The 19100-nt window shown below is 42.1% G+C and overlaps 1 protein-coding gene across 4 annotated transcripts in view; it reads left to right on the top strand.

Annotated features, from left to right (window-relative positions):
- SUSD6 (sushi domain containing 6) overlaps positions 1 to 14767 on the top strand; it is a 73027-nt gene extending 58260 nt beyond the window's left edge. For all 4 annotated transcript variants that reach the window (XM_073608923.1, XM_073608921.1, XM_073608922.1 and 1 more), the window contains exons 5-6: positions 2249 to 2673; positions 11649 to 14767. In XM_073608923.1, the coding sequence (XP_073465024.1) occupies positions 2249 to 2673; positions 11649 to 11674 (451 nt within the window). In that variant the 3' untranslated portion in view covers positions 11675 to 14767. The remainder of the gene's footprint in view (positions 1 to 2248; positions 2674 to 11648) is intronic.
- The last annotated feature ends 4333 nt before the right edge of the window (positions 14768 to 19100 follow it).

A 19100-nucleotide genomic window follows, 5' to 3' on the forward strand; every position in this document is an offset into this window, starting at 1 on the left:
TGGCCAGGAGCAGAAAACACTGACATTTACAATGGAAACGTGGTTTTAAACTGCCAGCAAAAGACATTTCTGGCTTTAAAAAAAAACAAAAAAAACGAAAACGCACAAATACTTGGGGATCCTTTTTTGAGGGGTCTGTTTGCTGTTCAAAAGTGGCCATTTTTTCATTTGTAAATGCCACTTTTGCTGTAGCACATCCCACAGAAGGAATGAAAAAAAGAGTGTGTAGAGTCCCCTTCAAAATCCATAACAAACATTTTGAGCATCATATAGAGAAGCAGTAGAAATACCGCTTCTATAAATGATGCTCAGCACTTATTGCCTCATCCCTAATGATAATAATGAAGGTGCTAAAACAAAGGTCTTACGTACTTCTCGATGTTTTTTTTTTTTTCTTGACTATTACAAAGTAATTACAGTAAAAGGGCACAGATAACACGTTATACAGAAAGTTCTGCGCCTTGATTACTGCTTTTATGATACACAGGACTTCATTCACACTACAAAGCACCCACATCTGCTGTCCTTGCACCCCCTAAGTGTCCTCTGTCCAATCCACGTTTTTTCATATGACTTTTTTTCTACACTTGTTGACATCCTCCTGCAGATGGCACCCTCATTTTGCGGGCAAGTTCCTATATGCAAGTCATCATTAGGTTACATCGAAAAGATGTGTGTAGGCGCTAATGTGGTCAGTGTAGATGTACAAAACACTGTATTGAACAAATAGGGAAAAATGCAGCGCTTCTAAGATTATCATCCCACATGTTATAATTACATCCCACATATATGTATCAAGTGTCCATCAGATAATGTATAGATAATCAAGATCATATGTAGACGATATGGATCAACAATGTGAAATCCTCCACCGCAGTGTCTTTGCTTCCACCAAACATGCAGAATGCAAACTCACCAGACCCAATTGCTGTCTAAAATGCAGAACAGCAAATCTCGTTCATTACTTAATGCTCTTTTATTGGACCCATGCAGAATAAAGGAGGATCATTAAGTAATGAACAAGATTTGCTGTTCTACATTTTAGACAGCAATTGGGTCTGGTGAGTTTGCATTCTGCATGTTTGGTGGAGGCACTGCGGTGGAGGATTTCACATTGTTGATCACTATTGTCTACATATGATCTTGATTATCTATACATTATCTGATGGACACTTGATACAAATGTATGTATTGTAATTATCACATGTGGTATGATGATATTGTAAGTGCTGCTTTTTTCACCATTGGGGCTTGTTCACACTTGTCTAAATTTCTAACGCTCAACAAACGCTCCTATAGCGTTTGTATAGCATTAGTATGGGCGTCAGACAGGCGTTAATGAGCTTTAGTATGGGCATTAGACAGGCGTTTTACAAGCATTAATGAGGAATTAAAAATGCTTCCCAAACGCCCTATGGGCAGTTTTGAAGCGTTTGATGAGCGTTAAAACTGCTCCACAAATGCCTATTCCGTTACAGTAAATGAACAAATCTAAACACTCTGCAACTGCTCCGCAACTGCCTGCCAGAGCATTTTTGCGAGGCGTTACCATAGACTTGAAAGGGAGGTGTTGAAGCCTTTCAAACGCTTCATGACTCGACATGAGGCTTCAATTTTGAAGCAACACTAACACTTAGTGTGGACAGCACTATGTGCTGTCTATTGTATCTTGTACATAGGCATTTGAGGGGCCTTTTTAATGCCTCTTAAATGCCTGCTCTTAATGCCAGTGTGAACTCAGCCTTAGGTTACAGTCACGCATAGCACCCTACATTTTAGGGTGCTATGCGTGAAGTTTTATCGAGGAGACCGCTTTCCATTCATGGACCCCAGCCATAAACCTCTTGTTGAATTATTCCTCACCACTGATTTTAGGGTTCTATTCGTGAGGGACAACAGATCACCCAGTGATTATCAAAATCTTACTGGCTTACCAGTTTAATAAATGCGCTGATATGAAAATGTTGCGCACTCCAACGATGCAGATCAGGAGTTCTGACATCTCTATGACTTTTCTGATCTGCATGCTTGATCCAGGCCAGAGAGACGGGCAACTAGCAGCATCAAAAGTTAAGGACAGCTAGTTGTGCCCTCTATTTCATCCAATACAAGTTCCCTTTAAATTACACAATGGCTCACTCAGCTACTTTATATGTTTGATCATGTTTTACCGGTAGTAGAGTTTTCTGTAAAAGACACTTGAAGCCTTCATGACTTTGAATTATTTTTCTTGTATGATCTGATACAGGCGTGAAACACACGTGACGGGGGAGCAAGTTTCCATCATGGTTGATGGGGTGCAGGTAGCCCTTCCTTCATATGAAGAAGCTGTTTATGGCAGTGCAGGAAATTGTATCCCATCTGCCAGCTCTCGTGTACAGATTGTGTTATCTGAAGGACCAGGAGAAGAGCAGGATATACAGCAGGAAGTACCCGACTCCAGCATACCAGGACAATCTCTGCAGAATACTCAGGCCACTGGCCCAGCCATGGCACATAATTCACAATGCACAGCTGGCAGCTCACAGCGATCAGAGACTGTACTCGTCCATCAGACTTCTTCCCAGTGGGTGTCTGGAGCACAGAGACGGACACTGGGAAGGGAGGGAGCTGACTCTGAAAACAGTGATGTGCAGAGTCTTCTTTCACTCTCCTCTGAGGAATATACAGATGGTAAGTAGATGTCATGTAGATACATTAACACATATTAAATTTTATTTCAAGTAATAGTTGCGTTATGCTTTTTATGACTAATTTTAAAGTGCACTTTTTCCCAATATGGACATTTAACAAATTATAAAAATGTATTCACCCTTAAAGTGATATTAGCCACTTGCCGACCGCCTAACGCAGATATACGTCGGCAGAATGGCACGGGCAGGCAGAATCACGTACCTGTACGTGATCTGCCTCCCGCGGGCGGGGGGTCCGATCGGACCCCCCCCGGTGCCAGCGGTGGTCGGCATTTCACTGGGAGCGTTGGGAGGCGAGGGGGAGACCATCCGATCGTGCCCCCCCCCCTCGCGATCGCTCCCAGCCAATCGGAATCCTCCCCTGCCTGTGTGTAGTTTCACACAGGCAGAGGATGTGATGTCATCTCTCCTCGGCTTGGCAGTTTCCGTTCCAGCGCCGAGGAGAGAAGACATGTAAGTGCACAAAACACACACACAGTAGAACATGCCAGGCACATAAAACACCCCCCCCCCCCCCCCCGATCGCCCCCGATACCCCCCCCCCTCCCCCCCCCCCCCCGTCACAAACTGACACCAAGCAGTATTTTTTTTTTTTTTTTCTGATTACTGATTGGTGTCAGTTTGTGACAGTTACAGTGTTAGGGCAGTGAGTGGTAGCCCCCTTTAGGTCTAGGGTACCCCCCTAACCCCCCCTAATAAAGTTTTAACCCCTTGATCACCCCCTGTCACCAGTGTCACTAAGCGATCATTTTTCTGATCGCTGTATTAGTGTCGCTGGTGACGCTAGTTAGGGAGGTAAATATTTAGGTTCACCGTCAGCGTTTTATAGCGTCAGGGACCCCCATATACTATCTAATAAATGTTTTAACCCCTTGATTGCCCCCTAGTTAACCCTTTCACCACTGATCACCGTATAAGTGTTACGGGTGACGCTGGTTAGTTCGTTTATTTTTTATAGTGTCAGGGGACCCACCGTTTATTACTGAATAAAGGTTTAGCCCCCTGATCGCCCGGCGGTGATATGCGTCGCCCCAGGTAGCGAGCGTCAGATTAGCGCCAGTACCGCTAACACCCACGCACGCAGCATACGCCTCCCTTAGTGGTATAGTATCTGTAAGGATCAATATCTGATCCGATCAGATCTATACTAGCGTCCCCAGCAGTTTAGGGTTCCCAAAAACGCAGTGTTAGTGGGATCAGCCCAGATACCCGCTAGCACCTGCGTTTTTTCCCCTCCGCCCAGCCCAGCCCACCCAAGTGCAGTATCGATCGATCACTGTCACTTACAAAACACTAAACAAATAACTGCAGCGTTCGCAGAGTCAGGCCTGATCCCTGCGATCGCTAACAGTTTTCTTGGTAGCGTTTTGGTGAACTGGCAAGCACCAGCCCCAGGCAGCGTCAGGTTAGCGCCAGTACCGCTAACACCCAAGCACGCACCGTACACCTCCCTTAGTGGTATAGTATCTGAACGGATCAATATCTGATCCGATCAGATCTATACTAGCGTCCCCAGCAGTTTAGGGTTCCCAAACACGCAGTGTTAGCGGGATCAGCCCAGATACCTGTTAGCACCTGCGTTTTGCCCCCCCGCCCGGCCCAGCCCAGCCCACCCAAGTGCAGTATCGATCGATCACTGACACAAAACACTAAACGCATAACTGCAGCGTTCGCAGAGTCAGGCCTGATCCCTGCGATCGCTAACAGTTTTTTTTGTAGCGTTTTGGTGAACTGGCAAGCACCAGCGGCCTAGTACACCCCGGTCGTAGTCAAACCAGCACTGCAGTAACACTTGGTGACGTGGCGAGTCCATAAGTGCAGTTCAAGCTGGTGAGGTGGCAAGCACAAGTAGTGTCCCGCTGCCACCAAAAAGACAAACACAGGCCCGTCGTGCCCATAATGCCCTTCCTGCTGCATTCACCAATCCTAATTGGGAACCCACCACTTCTGCAGCGCCGTACTTCCCCATTCACATCCCCAACCAAATGCAGTCGGCTGCATGAGAGGCATTTTCTTTATGTCCTCCCGAGTACCCCTACCCAACGAACCCCCCCAAAAAAGATGTCGTGTCTGCAGCAAGCGCGGATATAGGCGTGACACCCGCTATTATTGTCTCTCCTGTCCTGACAATCCTGGTCTTTGCATTGGTGAATGTTTTGAACGCTACCATTCACTAGTTGAGTATTAGCGTAGGGTACAGCATTGCACAGACTAGACACACTTTCACAGGGTCTCCTAAGATGCCATCACATTTGAGAAACCCGAACCTGGAACCGGTTACAGTTATAAAAGTTAGTTACAAAAAAAAATGTGTAAAAAAAAAAAAACACAAACAAAAATATAAAATAAAAAATAATAGTTGTTGTTTTATTGTTCTTTCTCTCTCTATTCTCTCTATTGTTCTGCTCTTTTTTACTGTATTCTATTCTGCAATGTTTTATTGTTATTATGTTTTATCATGTTTGCTTTTCAGGTATGCAATTTTTTATACTTTACCGTTTACTGTGCTTTATTGTTAACCATTTTTTTGTCTTCAGGTACGCCATTCACGACTTTGAGTGGTTATACCAGAATGATGCCTGCAGGTTTAGGTATCATCTTGGTATCATTCTTTTCAGCCAGCGGTCGGCTTTCATGTAAAAGCAATCCTAGTGGCTAATTAGCCTCTAGACTGCTTTCACAAGCAGTGGGAGGGAATGCCCCCCCCCCCCCAACGTCTTCCGTGTTTTTCTCTGGCTCTCCTGTCTCAACAGGGAACCTGAGAATGCAGCCGGTGATTCAGCCAGCTGACCATAGAGCTGATCAGAGACCAGAGTGGCTCCAATCATCTCTATGGCCTAAGAAACCGGAAGCTACGAGCATTTTATGACTTAGATTTCGCCGGATGTAAACAGCGCCATTGGGAAATTGGGAAAGCATTTTATCACACCGATCTTGGTGTGGTCAGATGCTTTGAGGGCAGAGGAGAAATCTAGGGTCTAATAGACCCCAATTTGTTCAAAAAAGAGTACCTGTCACTACCTATTGCTATGATAGGGGATATTTACATTCCTGAGATAACAATAAAAATGATTTAAAAAAAAAAATGAAAGGAACAGTTTTAAAATAAGATAAAAAAAATAATAATAATAAAGAAAAAAAAAAAAAAAAAAAGCACCCCTGTCCCCCCTGCTCTCGCGCTAAGGCGAACACAAGCGTCGGTCTGGCGTCAAATGTAAACAGCAATTGCACCATGCATGTGAGGTATCACCGCGAACGTCAGATCGAGGGCAGTAATTTTAGCAGTAGACCTCCTCTGTAAATCTAAAGTGGTAACCTGTAAAGGCTTTTAAAGGCTTTTAAAAATGTATTTAGTTTGTCGCCACTGCACGTTTGTGCGCAATTTTAAAGCATGTCATGTTTGGTATCCATGTACTCGGCCTAAGATCATCTTTTTTATTTCATCAAACATTTGGGCAATATAGTGTGTTTTAGTGCATTAAATTTAAAAAAGTGTGTTTTTTCCCCAAAAAATGCGTTTGAAAAATCGCTGCGCAAATACTGTGTGAAAAAAAAAAAAATGAAACGCCCACCATTTTAATCTGTAGGGCATTTGCTTTAAAAAAATATATAATGTTTGGGGGTTCAAAGTAATTTTCTTGCAAAAAAAAAATATTTTTTTATGTAATCAAAAAGTGTCAGAAAGGGCTTTGTCTTCAAGTGGTTAGAAGAGTTGGTGATGTGTGACATAAGCTTCTAAATGTTGTGCATAAAATGCCAGGACAGTTCAAAACCCCCCCAAATGACCCCATTTTGGAAAGTAGACACCCCAAGCTATTTGCTGAGAGGCATGTCGAGTCCATGAAATATTTTATATTGTGACACAAGTTGCGGGAAAGAGACAATTTTTTATTTTTTTTTGCGCAAAGTCTAAATGATATATTGTTCAAACATGCCATGGGAATATGTGAAATTACACCCCAAAATGCATTCTGTTGCTTCTCCTGAGTACGGAGATACCACATGTGTGAGACTTTTTGGGAGCCTATCCGCGTACGGGACCCCAAAAACCAAGCACCGCCTTCAGGCTTTCTAAGGCCGTAAATTTTTGATTTCACTCTTCACTGCCTATCACAGTTTCGGAGGCCATGGAAAGCCCAGGTGGCAAAAAATCCCCCCAAATGACCCCATTTTGGAAAGTAGACATCCCAAGCTATTTGATGAGAGGTATAGTGAGTATTTTGCAGACCTCACGTTTTGTCACAAAGTTTTGAAAATTGAAAAAAGAAAAAAAAAATGTTTTTTCTCGTCTTTCTTCATTTTCAAAAACAAATGAGAGCTGCAAAATACTCACCATGCCTCTCAGCAAATAGCTTGGGGTGTCTACTTTCCAAAATGGGGTCATTTGGGGGGGTTTTGTGCCACCTGGGCATTCCATGGCCTCCGAAACTGTGATAGGCAGTGAAGAGTGAAATCAAAAATTTACACCCTTAGAAATCCTGAAGGCGGTGATTGGTTTTTGGGGTCCCGTACGCGGCTAGGCTCCCAAAAAGTCCCACACATGTGGTATCCCCGTACTCAGGAGAAGCAGCTAAATGTATTTTGGGGTGCAATTTCACATATGCCCATGACCTGTGTAAGCAATATATCATTTAGTGACAACTTTGTGCAAAAAAAAAAAAAAAAAATTTGTCACTTTCCCACAACTTGTGTCAAAATATAAAACATTCCATGGACTCAACATGCCTCAAAGCAAATAGCTTGGGGTGTCTACTTTCCAAAATGGGGTCATTTGGGGGGGTTTTATGCCATCTGGGCATTTTATGGCCTTCAAAACTGTGATAGGTAGTGAGGAGTAAAATCAAAAATGTACGCCCTTAGAAATCCTGAAGGCAGTGATTGGTTTTCGGGGCCCCGTACGCGGCTAGGCTCCCAAAAAGTCCCACACATGTGGTATCCCCATACTCAGGAGAAGCAGCTAAATGTATTTTGGGGTGCAATTCCACATATGCCCATGGCCTGTGTGAGCAATATATCATTTAGTGACAACTTTTTGTAATTTTTTTTTTTTTTTTTTTTGTCATTATTCAATCACTTGGGACAAAAAAAATGAATATTCAATGGGCTCAACATGCCTCTCAGCAATTTCCTTGGGGTGTCTACTTTCCAAAATGGGGTCATTTGTGGGGGTTTTGTACTGCCCTGCCATTTTAGCACCTCAAGAAACGACATAGGCAGTCATAAATTAAAGGCTGTGTAAATTACAGAAAATGTACCCTAGTGTGTAGGCGCTATAACTTTTGCGTAAACCAATAAATATACGCTTATTGACATTTTTTTTACCAAAGACATGTGGCCGAATACATTTTGGCCTAAATGTATGACTAAAATTGAGTTTATTGGATTTTTTTTAGAACAAAAAGTAGAAAATATCATTTTTTTCAAAATTTTCGGTCTTTTTCCGTGTATAGCGCAAAAAATAAAAACGGCAGAGGTGATCAAATACCATCAAAAGAAAGCTCTATTTGTGGGAAGAAAAGGACGCAAATTTCGTTTGGGTACAGCATTGCATGACCGCGCAATTAGCAGTTAAAGCGACGCAGTGCCGAATTGTAAAAAGTGCTCTGGTCAGGAAGGGGGTAAAACCTTCCGGGGCTGAAGTGGTTAACCACTTCACTTGCTGACCACCCTATAGCAGTTTTACTGCTACTGGGTGGCAACTGTGTGCAGGATCACATATATACTTGATTCTCCATTTCTGCCTGCAGGGGGCGCGCTGCTTCTGCTGTGATTCTTCACAGCAGGAGCCGATCTGTGGGTGTCCGGCACTTGATGTCCCCCAGCACCCACCGATGTTGGCAATACATAGACAACTGTGATATGCCTATGTAAACAAGGCATATCTCAGTTCTGACTGGGGAAGTGATCGATCCCGTGTTCCTGCAAAGCAGGGACTAGAATCTATCTTTTCCCCTAGTGAAAGCAGCATAGAGTGTACACAAACACAGGCTAGGCACACAGTTAACCCTTTGATCGCCCTAGATGTTTAACTCCTTTTCAGCCAGTGTCATTAGTACAGTGACTGTGCATATTTTTCGTATGATGACTGTATTAGTGTCACTGGTTGCTGCAAAGTGTCAGTCAGTGTCCGATTGTCTGCCGCAGTATCGCAGTCCCACTATAACTCGCTCATCGTGGCCATTACTAGTATAGGGGGAAAAAACTACATAAATATATCCCATAGTTTGTAGACGCTATATTCATGTAAACTAGGGCTGTTACTGATTAAAATTTTCATGTTCGATTAATCAATTTTTTTTTTTTTTTAAATCGATTAATTTTGATTATAACGAACATACAGATCCAACTACTTTTAGCTGACGTCATGCGTAGCTCCTCCCCCGTATGCGTTACGTTCAATAAGAACTTCCTCAGCGGGACGGGGCTAAGGCGTCGCCCTACAGTCTATTTAAATAGTACCATTGTGCATTAGGGGGACCGATGGAGAGCCAGAGACATCCATCACCTGCCGAGACAGTAAAGTGTCAGCTCTTTGGAAAAAAGTGCCCTCATCATAAATGTTTCTTGATTGCTGGATAACCAATCAATGTCAGTTCATCATCCAACTGACTTACAGCCAGGAAAGCCCTCAGATATGTTGATTTTCATAGCCAAGTCCAGGATTTACATAGATGTTTATCTGAATACTTTGACCAGTGAGATCAATCAAATCGTTAGGATCTGTCTTCCTCAATTTTATGATTTCACGGACATCGACGTCACCGGACTCCTCCCCCCTTCCCTTCGTTAGCAGACAGAGGCACTTGGGGAAGAGGGGAGGAGTCGATGTCCGTGACGTCACCGGATCTCCGACGGAACTCCCTGAAGACCCGGAAGCCAGAGAGGTGAGTACTGATCAAAAGAATTTTGATCGATCAAAAAAAATTAACGATTAATCGAGGATTTAATCTTTAATTTTCCCAGCCCTAATGTAAACCAATCAATATATGCTTATTGGGATTTATTTTATTTTTTTTTTTTTACCAAAACATATATCAGAATACATATTGGGCTAAATTTATGTAGAAATTAGTCTTTTTTTTCTTTTTCTTGGATATGTTTTAAATATCGTCATTTTTTTCTTTATAACGCAAAAAATAACTACAGAGGTGATCAAATACCACCAAAAGAAAGCTCCGTCTGTTGGAAAAAAAATAACATAAATTTTATTTGGGTACGGAGTTCCATGGTTGAGCAATTGTCAGTTAAAGTAACTGTATCGCAAAAAGTGGCATGGTCATGAAGGGGGGTAAATCTTCTGTAGGTCAAGTGGTTAAAGATTAAAAAAAAGCAAACATGATATACTTGCACGGAGGTCCCCCACACTTGCCGCTTGCTTGCATAAGACAGAACAGGGCTCTACCCCATCCCCTGATCCTTTGTCACTGACTGTGATAGCAGCCAATGAGGAGGCAGAGCTCCAGGTGAGCAGCTGCTCTCATGCACACATCACTAGATCACGATCGGGCTTGGGTAAGTATTTGGGGGGGCTGCGCAGTGAAGGTTTTTTTACCTTCATAGAATGCATGAAGGTAAAAAGCCTTTAGAAACGCTTTAACCAGCACTAAACGGGCTTGAAAAACAAACCATCCCTGATCACTTTACACTGCCCATATCAGTTTCTCATGTATGTGTGTGTGGCGTAGTTTCCCAAAGAATCTGCGGCGCTCTTTCCCAGGAAGTGGGAGCAGATTCCTGGATTTGACAGGTATCTGCTCTCCCCTGAAAGGTTCCAAATGTGACAACGGAGGAGGGGAGGAACAAGATCAGCAGAAGTACCATTTCTGGGTGGAACTATGCTTTAAATAAATGAGGTCTGGCAGAAAAAAATGGGATCCTTTAAAAAAAAAAAAAAAAAAAAGCCACAGCAGGTGTGTTGAGATAACTGTAATGATATAGTAGTGTAGTAGTGGGTAGATAATTAATTGGTTATTAGTATGATGCAAATCATTTCCCACAGCAAACCCAATTCTTCCAGAGAGATGCATTTATTGAAACTTCAGACAGAACAAAGAGATCAGCTGTTCCTTTGATATATTAAATTTGAGTTGGCTTGGACAACTCAACCATTGTCGATGTGTACATATATATAATATAATATCCTACATAAATCGGCCAACATATTACAACATATAAAACTCATACCTGAGAGTTTCTACAACTGACACAGAACCGGAAAGTGTAGTCAGCTGGAGCACCATGTGTCTAGGAGAGTCCAAGATTGATGTCATCGTAAAGCCCCAGAGACAACCATCCACTGCGTTTCAAGGACTATAATGCACCCCCCCCCCCCTTTCCCTCAGGAGTTCAAGTACTGATTGAATTACATGGATGGACCTGTGTGGGTCAATTGGAGGGTGACTCAACACGGGAGTAAATTTTGCTTGTTTTTCTTCAAGTATGTTTCAACGGCTAGTTTGTGTGAGAGGAAGATATAAGAGTGGGTGGGGTTCAGGGAATCGGATAAGTTTTTTTTACGTTGTTTATATCTTCAGAAGCTATCTTGAACGATAATCTTTTGTTCCCTCAAATTTATCCACTCTTGCCAAAGTTATATTTTGCCCAGTTGCTCCACTTTTTAAGTGTCACCAAAAAAAATAATTGGTATACAACGTTGTACGTCTGTAGGGCAGACTCCAAGGTGATCAAAGCTGCTTCTTTGCTGCCTAGCACCCTTCTAAGCCCTGGTGCCCTCGCCACATAGGAGCTTTGGCAAGCCTTCCTGGCATCACACTATACTAAGCCAATAAAAAACTTGTGTTGCATGTGTACAGACAGCTTTAGGTACCTTACTTCAACAGCAAAATGTCCTAGGAAACAGGTTTAAAATATTGGCATTATTTGCATATTGTGTTTAGGGAATGTCTGTAGGTTTCTTCTGATGCTGATGGGTTTCTCTTCATCTCTCCTCCCCAGATATCCCTCTGCTAAAAGAAGCTTGAAGAGATCTGATGCCTCACTCAACCCTGCGGGATCCCTACAATCTTCCTGCTCTGCATTTCCTGTATGGACAGGAGCTCTGGAGCAGACATGTGCCTCCCTCACCCCACCAACCCACCTAGCACAGACGCTTTGTTCCCCATCTACGCAATGCTGGGAGCAGGTTGTCTGAGCCACGCTTGCAGAGGTGTACAACTCTATTTAATATGTATGTGTTATGCTGTAACCTATATACGAATATTCCTGTGATATGGGCTGGATCATACATTGCCTGGCACGTTTTCCTACTAAATATTAATACCTCTTGGCCTTCCTAGTGATTTCAGCACGCACAAATGTTGTTGTGGACCTCCATAAGACACTTTCAAATAATTTGAATATATTTACATGGTTCCCAAGGGAAGACTCTTGTCTCAGGTTAAGCCACCTAATTCAGGTGGCTACAAAATTCATTGTCCAGTGCAATATTCGCTGTCTTCTCAAGCATCACTGGACAAGGACTTTTCCAACACCTAAGGTGTAGACCACTTCTCAGGCTGGCTGCTTTCCCCATTAGAGGCTTATTCAGTTCACTGTTCTATTAATCATTACAGAATTCATAATGCAAGGAGAAAACATGTACAGTAACCAATATTGAATAACTCAAAGATGATTGGCACATGTATTTACTGCACTTTGCCTATTGAGGTTTGCCTTTTAAAAATAGGTTTGTGATTGATCTTCCAGTAATGATTGTTTGTACCAGAGGAGCAGCACGTCTCCATGAGTCCTGCATAGGCTGTGCTGGTGGTTTGGCATTTTTTATGGAATGTGTGTCTGCCATTAAGTTACTGAAAAGAATTTTGTAACTTTAAAAGGAGGAACATCTTAAAATTTTGAGAGATGCATCTCATGCATTGGGTAAGATTCATTGCTCCAGATGATATGGGAGGCCCAACAAAAAAAAAAAAAACTGGTGCATGTGCTAAATCTATACCAAGCACTAAATTTGGAAATATTGTAATTTAGTATAGTAGGTCCTGTATGTCTAATAATCCACTTCAAGATAATTCTATTAGCTATTTACATTTATCAAAAATGTAGGACACTGCATCTCTCGTATATTTAGAGTCAACTACCCTTTGGCCAAGATTTTATCTAGTTAGAAGACAATAAACCAGTTTATTGTTCAGAAAAAGTGTATATGAGATCTAAATCCGTACAAAATTTAGGCCTGAATGTAATGCAAAGGGTAAATGCACAACTTAAGCAGCTGTATCAGTGCTGTGCCACATAGATACATGGTTTTAAAATGTTTTCCCTTTAAGCTACAAATGTATAGCCCTTTTTTTTTTTAAATCCTGGAAAGATTCCAGGTATCATGCGGTGCTCCTGAGGACTGGATCCTAGACATCCTTGTTCATAATCCCGTTCCAACACAGCAGCCTAACAAAGAATGAGTTGTGCCAGAAAGGCCAAGGTGGAGATGTCAAAAATGGGAATTGGATATGATATGAGGGGGGAGGGGGGTATATTGAACACAGTGAAAGGGCCATCCTTACCAACAATGTTTCATACATATAATGTCAGGTTCATTAAGTTGACCAGGAACTCAAGGAAATGGATGCATTGAGTGTAATTTTATATAGGAAGATATGGGAGCTGCTGGCAGGAGTGAGAGAGGAAATAAGGGAGATTGGAATTTTGCAAATGTGTGTATCTGAGTATGTTTGTCTATTTCATTTACTACAAAAGACTAATGCCACATACACACCTACATAAGTCACCTTGAGTAGGTGTGTATGGTTTTGAGTGCGTGTGTATATTTGTGTGTTCATGGTTTTTGTTGCAGCCTGTATGCTTTTTTGGGGCCTTTTTTAGTTTTGTTTTCTAAGCGACTGTTCAGAGCCGACACTGTTGCAGTGGGGTTTCAACATGCAGGCATGCAACAACATATATAATATATATATATATCTTTTTTTTTTTTTTTTTTTTTGTTACAGCTAAAAACAAAATATCAGTTGAGCAAAAAAGATGCACTTTTCGGTCAGCCATTTTGTGAATTCAGCCCACACTGAGGACTTTTGCAGCTTGCCTATCTACTTTCCTCAGTCATGAATAGAGTGGACATTCAACCAAAAATGGCCTTCATTTGCAGTGGTGGTTTACTTCAGTGGCACTAATCTCTGGTTCTCAAAGCCCACTAAGAGGTAGAAACTCTGCTGTATAAATTGGTAAATTGTGTAAGAGAACAGCCTTTATTATTCCACTAAGAATCATGCCCTGATGGGTCATGAGGACCTGATTTCAGCACCGCTGGTTTACATTATGCCACTTTTTATTTTCCTTTTAGTCAGGATCAGGTAGCCTGTGACTCATCAGCTCTAGAGGAGCTGCAAGACGTAGCATGACCTGCTGGACCTTATCTACCAGAGCTTGCTGGTATTTGTTGGGCTACCACAGCTGGCAGGCCTTAGGTTGCTTCTGCCTGCTACGTACAGCATTGTCACTAGACATCCCTCCTTATATTCTAAAGTGCAATATTTTTAAGAGCATTAATGTATGAGCTGCACAATCTTTCACCAGTTTGTAAATACTTTTAATCAGACTCCTCTGCAACTATTACCAAGGCTTGGCTTTATATCCTGGGGTGTTTTTCATTTTTCCTTTTTTTATATTTTTATTTCTATATGTTCTTCGAACAGTGCCCTCAAATATATATCAGGTGATTCCTCTTTATACCCACTATTTCAGAGCTATGGTTACTGCCCTATGACATTGCAATGAAAGATGACAATAGAGAACCACTTCAATGGTGGTCTAACCTCAGTACTGTCTTCCGGATGTCCCTGGGCATTATGGAAGTCATCATGTGTTGTATGGTTTATGGGGCACTGCATGACTGTGTACAGGGACAGGTAACCCCCTCTGGTGCCAGAATGATACATTATAAACAAATCACAGCTTTATTCCCTCTGCTCTGACTGTCAACTTGGACATTGCTGTGGGGCTGAAGATAATATTTTAATATTTGTACAAAGTAATTTAATTTTAATTGTTCTATGTATATAACTGCATTTCTAAATAATAAAAAAAAGTCTCTTTTAAAGTTTAAATCATGTTGTGTTTTTTCTGTGTGGAATGTTTTGTTTGTTAATGAAATTAAATGTGTATGATTCCTCATTTTCTACCTATGAATAGAAAGGAATATGCTGTGATAGGCTCAATTGTTTTTCAATTATTTGTCTAGGCAGAACCTGTATTCACTATATCTGGTCTCCCACAAAACATGGAAATGCAATTATTTTAGTAAATATAAGCTGATAAATACCTTTTCTCATCAGCAGTATATAGTAGTCTTGTGAATTTTATCAGTTCATTCTCCCCTGATCCTCTGTCTGGACAGTGCTGAATCACATGCACCCTCCCAAGAAAGAAGAAAAAAAAACTCTAGCAATACACACCAAACTGAGCATGTGCAGCCTGTCCCCTGGCTCTGTAAATAACAGGTTATTTTTGGAGGATCAGAGAAGACAGGATCAAACCGCCTTTATACACAATGCAAAGGATTAACCCCTTGGGTTGCACAGTGAGTATAACAAGCATATTTTACTGTTGTGGGTTTAGTAACAATTTAAGCCCTGAAAAGCTCAAAACCAATCTCTACAGGTGGAGAACAGGACCCCCCCCCCCCGTCTTGTACCAGTTTATTTACATGCTGATCCGACATGTTTTGGGGAGCATTTGAGCGGTGCTGTTTTTATTGTTTTGGGCTTCATTTTTCCCCCATATATGCATCCCTCCTTGTTTTATCCCATCAAAGATGCAGGCGGTTCAAAAAATTGACCTGTCAGAAATCCAGTGAGCTGACAATGCAGTGCCTTTGTTACACTGAAATCCCTACCAGCGTTGTCGGCCCTGCCAACTGGCGGGACTACAAAAAAACGTCCTCGGTGGATAGCTCAGTCAGGTTTAGTCTTGTGTATGAAACCGCCTGTGTGCATGTAGCCTACAGGTACATTTTTAACTGGCTGCTTGCTAATTTTGTAATGTTCCTCCATATTGATCAAACGCAACTCTGCCCTTTGTACCTGTGGGAAATATGTCCTGGGACAAACTAAGTCGGCTATTTCAGCTTGATCAGGCAACATTAAAATATCAATGAGCTACCTGCAGCTATTCCTAGCTAAGGCTTATTTGGTGGATTATTGATAACGCAGTTAGAAAACTTTGTGTGATCTATATTGTTTCCCCCTGACAAGCCACTTTGGAGGCAAAAGTACTTTTAGTAGTCCATAAATATCATCAAATAGCAGCATCTGAAGAATGCCTTTCACATCCTAGGGAGAGAATTCATTCTGCTTTATGGTTTTTACTGCATTATTTCTATTACCAGAATGCTAGTTATTCATCCTTCCACCACTCATTAGGTCTGCATTTTTGTAACCATTCCAAATTCTGTCCAATGAATTCTTAAGTGCATGTGCAGACCAATTTTTTTTATTTTTGAACCGTGTGCGGAAGGATTTGAACTCCTGTTAGTTTTTTAGTGCTATCCAAAGCTCTGTCTGATATATTCCCCTCACTCCCCTCATTCTTCTCATTGCCTCAGTGACAATAGTCTCACCAGACATGGAAAGGAAAATCCCCAACTGCAACACAGAAATTAAAAATGCTTATTTTAGTAAAGTAGGTGGAGGGAAGAACACACACACACACACACACACACACACCGTCAGCTTTATGTTCCTGTTGCAAATTTTCTTAGACTTTCAGGAGAAACTGTTGTTCCTGTGATGGTGAGAGAGGGGAAAATCTCTCGAACAGAGCTGCAGATAGCATGAGTAACCTGATAGGAAATCTAATGCTTCCTCAATTTATCTATCCATACAGTGGCTTTTTCATGACTGTTAATCATTCTCAGTTTTGGATCAATAGTGAGTCTCATGAGAGTCCATACAGAGCGCTCAAACTTTAGCATGCCGTTAAAGAAGAAATCTGATTTTGTGACCGCCTTAAATGCAAATCTTCCTCCTTTTTTTTGCCTTGAGAAGTGCGATTTATGCACATTGAGTTCCCTCTTATTATTTTGAGTTGTGGTCAGATGTGACTTCTGTTTTTTTTTTTTTTTTTTTTTTTTTTTTTTTTAGGGTAATTTTCAGGCCACTCTTGAACACCTGTGCCTCAATGGTCTCTTGTCACATCTCCGACATGCAGAAAAGAAACCACACAAGTTCAGATATAGTTTTAGTAGTATCCTCAGGGCCGCCATCAGGGGGGGTACATCCATTACAACTGTGAGGGGCCTGCCTGGGCCAGAAGAAGGCAGGACTGGTGAAGGGGAGCTGTGCTGTGCATTACACAATCGATCTCTGCTCATTCTGCTCTCTGTGGTATTGAGCTCAGACATCAAGCTCTTTACTGCCACCTGTGGCTACTATGTGCATGTGCACCCCTCGTGTACTGTGCTTCTCTGCCAGCAACATGTCAGCTTTGTGAAACGAGCTGGGACCATGTAGGAAGATCTTCGTTACAAGTAGGGGCTGTGAAGGGAATGGAGGGGGGATGTTTTGTGTACAGAGAGGGGCCAGAACCTTGTATGTTTACAGGTTTGTGTATATGTGGGGCTGCAATATATATAGGTGTGGGGGGGGGGGCTGACACATATACAGGTGTGTGATGGGGGGGCTGACACATATACAGGTGTGTGATGGGGGGGGCTGACATATATATATATACAGGTTTGTGTGGGGGGCAGACATATGTACAGGTGAGGTGGCCACTGTGCGGCTTCGGTAGGATGGCCTGTGGGCAAGCCCTGGGGAATGTTGATGGTCAAGCTCGGGTGGGGGCAGGAATAAAGCTGTGTAAAGGGCCCAAAAATTTCTGATGGCTGCCCTGAGTGTCCTTTTAGATACAGTAGCTGATTTATTTCCAGGGTTCTTAAGGGGTGCTTGAATTTGCCTGTCTGTCAAAATGTTAGCGCAAGAGAAATCTTTCAAAGTCTGGATCACCTCCCAATCCAACATTTTCAACCCCGATAAAGGGGGCCCTGTAGAACTCCCAAAATGTTTTGGCTACTTTACAGACACTACTAATACAATAAAATACTAGTATATCAGGGCTTAATTTTTTGAGTTGCGCTCCTTCCTGCATATCAGAGTTTTTGGCCATCTGTGCATATGGGGGAGATTTTTCCTCACTTCTTGTTTAATAGCCATAACAGGAAGTGAGCAGTAATATTCAATATAAAGGAAATTCTCATTTATATGATTAAAACAGATTTGGGAAGCGCAGATCCAGGAGGTGGCAAGGAATCAATTGGAGGTGGAATCCATGTGAAATTTAAAACATACACTAATAAAACTAATACACAGTACAAATGGGAAAAATTTGTCAGAATGGCCAAACTCACTGTGATAGTGCCAGCAATGAAGCCAAAGGTGGTGGAGAAATGGCTGTCCCGCTTCCGTGAGGGCTGTGGACAGAGGGGGCTGCAGACCAAAAACGGGAAGCCAACAGCTGGGAGCAGTGACCATAACCAAAGCCAGGCTACATCAGGGAGGGGAAAGGCTGGGTCCAAATCCAGAAAGCACGATCACTGTATAACCAAAGTGGAAAATGACAGAGCTGCTGAAGCAGCAGGTGAGACCAGAGATGGATGCTGGAGGGGCAGTGGGTAGAAGGCTGAGCTGCAAGGTGTCCGGACACCACCTGATTGCTCCACAGGCCACGTCACATGCTCCAACCACAGGCGGATATCAGCAAAGCCTGATGGATCAGAGCAGGGGATGTGATGAGTATCACAGCAGGTGGCGGCACTTGAGCGGTATACCATTACATGTTTTGGGGTTTAACCCCTTCCTCAGATAACATGCTCAAGATCCAGCATGGAACAAGGATTTTGTAGCCGTGAGGCGGGAAAACCAATCGATCCACCACCAATCATCCAATACCTGGATATCGTAACGAATATCATGGAAAAACATTTAAAAACAAAAATAAATATTAATGTTAATTCATTATCGTACAAGAGATTAAAAAAAGTTTATCAAATGAATAGTAACAACATAAAAAGATATATAGAAATATATATAGAAATCAATAAACACACACATACATATATATATATATATACACACTACCCCCCATTGACTACTCCCATTTTTTTTTTTCTTGTGACAACTTTCATTGGGACAAACACACAAGGTGAATTCCCCCCACCCCCAGTGATACAGCAGTAAAATCATGACAGGAGAGCTAATATCGGAAACAGAAGACATGTTTTGGCTTTAGGCGCACTTTAAAGCTGAAACTCCTTCAAAAATGTATATATTTTTTAAACTTGCGTTGGTCCAGCCTGGGTTGCACCTATTGTCTCATGCCTAGAGGGCTGTTGGGGGATGCAGAAATTCACTGTAGTAACATATCCTACATACAGTCTGTTCT

This window comes from Aquarana catesbeiana, linkage group LG13, assembly GCF_042186555.1.
Source record: "Aquarana catesbeiana isolate 2022-GZ linkage group LG13, ASM4218655v1, whole genome shotgun sequence".
Lineage (NCBI taxonomy): Eukaryota > Metazoa > Chordata > Amphibia > Anura > Ranidae > Aquarana > Aquarana catesbeiana.